This window comes from Seriola lalandi, unplaced genomic scaffold (assembly GCF_002814215.2).
Source record: "Seriola lalandi dorsalis isolate HSWRI2012SDOR001 ecotype SW California unplaced genomic scaffold, Sedor1 jcf7180002055006, whole genome shotgun sequence".
Lineage (NCBI taxonomy): Eukaryota > Metazoa > Chordata > Actinopteri > Carangiformes > Carangidae > Seriola > Seriola lalandi.
The window spans coordinates 1,936,507-1,941,856 of NW_019525549.1; the positions used below are offsets into that span (position 1 = coordinate 1,936,507).

A 5,350-nucleotide genomic window follows, 5' to 3' on the forward strand; every position below is an offset into this window, starting at 1 on the left:
GTCCCTTCAATAAAATAATATTTTAGCATTAACTGAAGTTTACCACACAAGGACCAGAAAGCACATGAGCTGAAGACAGTTCGTTTGAATGTGTATGAAGAGGCAGCTTGACTGTTGGGAATGGTTACTTTGCCTGAAGTCCATTGACTGGCAGGTTCTGAAGGAGTCGCATCTGCCATGGCTCTTGATTCTGTAGCGTCAGGCTTGTTCTGCACAATACATCCTCTATAAAGCTCATCACCTCTCTGCTCATCAAACTCATCTGCTTCAAAATTGTTCATATTGTTCCAGTCTGAGTTCTACAAGCATGATTTCCAACTGTGCCATGTCTTGCCTTTATAAAGCAGTTTGTGTGTGTGGTCCTCTTGGAGATGACCAGGTGGCTTCCTCTCTCGATGTGTCCATCCACTTGGTTTGTTTGATATACAGCTGCATCTCAATAAATTAGAATATCATGGAAAAGTTAATTTATTTCAGTAATTCAGTTCAAAAAGTGAAACTCATATTATATAGATTCATGATACACAGAGTGAAATATTTCAAGTCTTTATTTCTTTTAATTTTGATGATTATGGCTTACAGCTAATGTAAACCCAAAATTCAGTATCTCAGAAAATTAGAATATTACATAAGACCAATAAAAAAAAAAGGATTTTTAATACAGAAATGTTGGCCTACTGAAAAGTATGTTCATGTATATGCACTCAATACTTGGTCGGGGCTCCTTTAGTATGAATTACTGCATCAATGTGACGTGGCATGGAGGCGATCAGCCTGTGGCACTGCTGAGGTGTTATGGAAGCCCAGGTTTCTTTGATAGCAGCTTTCAGCTCGTCTGCATTGTTGGTTTTGGTGTCTCTCATCTTCCTCTTGACAAAACCCCCGAATCAAGCACAGTGATACCATGGTCATTAAACCAGGTATTGGTACTTTTGGCAGTGTGGGCAGGTGCCAAGTCCTGCTGGAAAATGAAATCAGTATCTCCGTAAAGCTGGTCAGCAGAAGGAAACATGAAGTGCTCTATAAATGTCCTGGTAGACGACCACGTTGACTTTGGACTTGATAAAACACAGTGGACCAACACCAGCAGATGACATGGCTCCCCAAATCCCCACTTCATGTGACTCTCCCCCAAATTCTTGAATGGCCTTTGCTTCACAATCCTCAAGGCTGCAGTTCTCCCTGTTGCTTGTGCACCTTTTTCTACCACACTTTTTTCTTCCACTCAACTTTCTGTGAATATGCTTGGATACAGCATTCTGAACAGCCAGCTTCTTTAGCAATGACCTTTTGTGGCTTACCCTCAATGACTGTCTCCTGGACAACTGTCCATTCAGCTGTGTTCCCCATGATTGTGTAGTCTACTGAACCAGACAGAGACCATTTACAGGCTCAGGAAACCTTTGCAGGTGTTTTGAATTAATTAGATGATTAGACTGTGACACTGAGTCTACAATATTGAACATTTTAGGGATCTGTGGAGAACAAATCCAGTCCTGAGCTCTGCCAGGTGAATCTCTCCACCCATCTGGTCTCACAGAATTGACTATGGAGCTGGAGATTCTTCAACAGCCGCACTGTGTTCATTTGTTCGTTTGTGTGTAATGCTGCAACAAATGCTGCAAATAGAAAATTAAACAATTGACATTTTATTACTTTTACACACCATTACAAAAAATGTTCAAGTACAATGTCGAACACCTGATTGATTTCTAATGTAGCAGATGAGAGGGCGTCTCCACGAGCACATTTAGCCATGATGACAAGGTGAGAACACCACCAGTCACACTGTCGCAGCTGGTGATAAACACACATTTACATGAAATTCACTGTACAGAAACAATATAATAAACTGCCATTTTGGTTGAGTTCAGTTTCGTAAACAGGGTGGACATGGCTTCAACCAATGTCTGTGTCAGTCTGTAGAGAGGGGGGGACAAACATCTGAAACATGTGAACCTTTGACGAGTCACAGAAAGCATTGGAGTCAGTGATTCAAGACCTTCCAAAGGAGTGTTGTGAAATTTGGAAAAAAGGGTGGGAGAAGCTGAGAGTCTCCATCAGCTTCCAACAACAGAGAGCTGTTTATTTACAGGCTAAACCTGCTCATGTTCCTGTTCCTGTCAGCTGACTGCAGGGACAGCACTCCTCACGTCATGAAGGACAAGACCGACAAAAGGTTGAGAGGATAAAAAAATAAATCTCTCCTGCAGCCGACAATGTGAAAGTGTTTGTTTTCAATCCAGGCGCTGGATGAGCTTCTCCTCCATCATGCAGTAGAGGGCGACGTGGGACAGGTCGGAGATGAAGGCGTCACAGGCTCGTCTGCTGATGCTCTTGCAGCCTCTGAGGTCAAGCAGAGTGAGCGAGGAGAGGCGCTTCAAGTAGGACAGACAGCCATCAGTCAGTTCACTGCAGCCTGGACAGACGGGGGGGGGGGGGTCACAAACAAAATTAGTTCCTGAAATGTCCATCCAAATTAACTTTTGGATGAAAAAAATGACACAGGAAACCTAAAACCTATGAAAAACAACAAAGTTACAAAGATTGAAAAAAGAAAAGATATCTTTTATATTACCAAAGAGAGAAGATCTCAGCACATCTAAACCTAACAGACAGCAAACCAGGAGCAAAGCAACTACCATGCTAACCTGACAGAGAAAACCTGGAGATGAGGTAAGAAAAGAGGCAGAAAACAAAGACACTGCATCTACAACACTGAAGGAAGTGAAACACATCTACTTTTAAAAGATTTAATTTACTAAAATATAAAAAAAAATAGCTAACTTGGGGAAAAAAAAAAAAAAAAAAAAGCTAACTGTGATTCTGACAGTTGAAATCAGTTGGAGGACAGCAGTTACAGCAGAGAGGTAGAATACCCCGCTAACTGTAACAGTGCTAACGCCAAGAAAAAACAGAGGTAACACCCTTGAACAGCTGTTTGCTGACTGCATCATATGCAAAAAAGATCAAAACATCCTCCTTATATACAGACAACAACAACAACATAACAGGTCATTTGTAGAAACTACACACACATTGCCAAAGAAGGCAATGGTCCTGGTGGCCACTTAACTGTGTGTCAGGATGAAACCCTTGACAGACAACCCTCTGCTCACTTTTACCTACTACAATAAAAAAAAAAAAAAATTAAAATGCTAGTCCAGGGAAATGAAGCAAGCCTCAACTCTTTTGAGGAAATCTTCACCAGGATGAAAACAGAAGTTGAGAGAGAACGACCAAGCACCAGCACTGTAACAGGAGACACAGCCTCAGAGCAGGAAGAGGATGATAACAGAAGTCACATAAGCAGACCTGAAACTAACCACCAATCAGTCTGGCCCCACTCCTCCAACACCCCCCAAACTCCTCCCCAACTCCTCCAACACCCCCCAAACTCCTCCAACACCCCCCAAACTCCTCCAACAACTAAGAGAGAGCTTTTCCCTCCTGGAGCTGGAATCCACTGAGTTCAGACAGCTCACTTTGGCCAAGCTAGCTGAGTCTGATACTACCCAACAGCTAAGACATGAGCTCCAACAGCTAAAGCAAGACAGCCAGGAGGTCATAGCAGAGCTGAGTAGGATCAACCAGGACACCACCATAGAGCTGACGGAGACCCAGAGGAGACTCAGACAGCTGTCACAGGGTGTACGTGAGCTGGAGGAGGAGAATACCACCCTACGAGCTCACACCCTGAAATAAAGGAGGATGCACTGAACCAAGACTTGAGCTTCAGCAGGGAGCACCTCCTGTAGAACAGCTGTCATGTATCTCCACCCAATGACACACACACACACACACACACACACATCACTTACCCAACACCTTCCCTCTCCCCTGCTGCCAAACCACCAGCTCCCTCCAACACTGGCAACTCCCCTTTTCCTCAGCTTTTACCCATTTCTCCAGCTCTGACACCCAGAAACTCCCCCCTGACACAGACTCCCTCCCTACTACCCAACCCCCAGCCAAGCCAGTAGTCCAGGTGGTCCTGCTCATGGACTCCAATGGAAAATTCTTGGACACCAAATGTCTCTTCCCCTGGCCTCAACACCATGGCCAAACACTCCCAGAACACAGGCCACACCATGGAGCTGCTTCAACAGGACACACTGGGAAGCCAGTACATTGTGGTGCGTAGAGGCACCATTGACCTCCACACACTTCACCGTGGCACTGCTGAGGCCATTACCAAGGTGGCTGAATGGGGCTCCAGGGAGTTCCCAGGGTGATTATTTCTACCATTCTCCCAGGACAGACACCCCCTCCAAGTAATCTGGGGTAAGAACATTCACCAAAACATTGAAGGAGCTGCTACTCCCCAGATCTACAGGCCACCCAGACACCAACAAGCAAGCCGGAGGAAATCTACCTCCCCCCTCCCTGTGGCGCCACGCTGTCCAGCAGCACCATGCCCCCCCTGCAGCACTTCACCACCATCCTATATCCCACCCTCCGGCCCCAGCCAGCCACAGAAGACCTGCCCATCATCACCACCAACACATGACCTACGCATCTATGATGAACATTCCTCCCCACTACACTTATGTCTGTACTAGGGGTAATCAGAGAGATGCTTCACAATCTGTGTGACAGGTTACTCCAGACAAGAGGTACAGGGACACCTTAGATAAAGAACACACACACTTCTTAGACATGTTGAACAGTTTAGAAACTACCAGAGAGGAGCATGTGTAGTCACTGTTCGACAGGGGAGGTAGACACAAAGATGCACTTGCTCCTCCACTGTGACAAATTCTCTGCAGTGAGAGACCCCCACTCTTCAAAACTTCCAAATATTAAGGAGCAGCAGCTCCTCTGGTAGCTAAATATGTTTCTGTCTGCCACAGCCTGAGAGAATCACAATAACATCCCCATAAACACACAAGAATGATATTAAATGACTGTATATAAAATGTATATAATATAAATGTTCTATTTTCTAAAATCTAAATCCATCAGTTTGACAGGTTTAATAATTATTGTATTGTATGTATATTTTCATAATTTATAAACTGCTGTGGCAATAACATTTTTTTCTTCATGCTAATAAAGCTATTTTGAATATGACAGACACAGATAGACATCAGTCATTTACTTTGACAAACACTGATGCATGACTTTAAGACTGATTTTCTGTTTACATCAACACATTTTGTCTGTTAGCTGAAGTCAGTAGATTCATTGATGCTGCTGCCTTCTATCCAGCTCAGCCTGCAGCGCTGCATCTCAGCTCTGGACTGTCACTTTCACCTATTACACGACCAATGCTGCTGGTGGCAGCTTCTATCAGCTCCGACTAATGGAGGTGACGAGGGCCAAAATAAAACCTGAGGTCTAGTGTCTG

General features: G+C 44.3%; 1 protein-coding gene across 1 annotated transcript in view; it reads right to left on the minus strand.

The window, feature by feature from the left end:
* Positions 1-1,628: 1,628 nt before the first annotated feature.
* The window catches only part of LOC111647621 (lysine-specific demethylase 2A-like), a 22,229-nt gene continuing 18,507 nt past the window's right edge, over positions 1,629-5,350 (minus strand). The window contains exon 22 of the mRNA XM_023397248.2: positions 1,629-2,419. Coding sequence (XP_023253016.2) covers positions 2,238-2,419 — 182 coding nt within the window. The 3' untranslated portion in view covers positions 1,629-2,237. The remainder of the gene's footprint in view (positions 2,420-5,350) is intronic.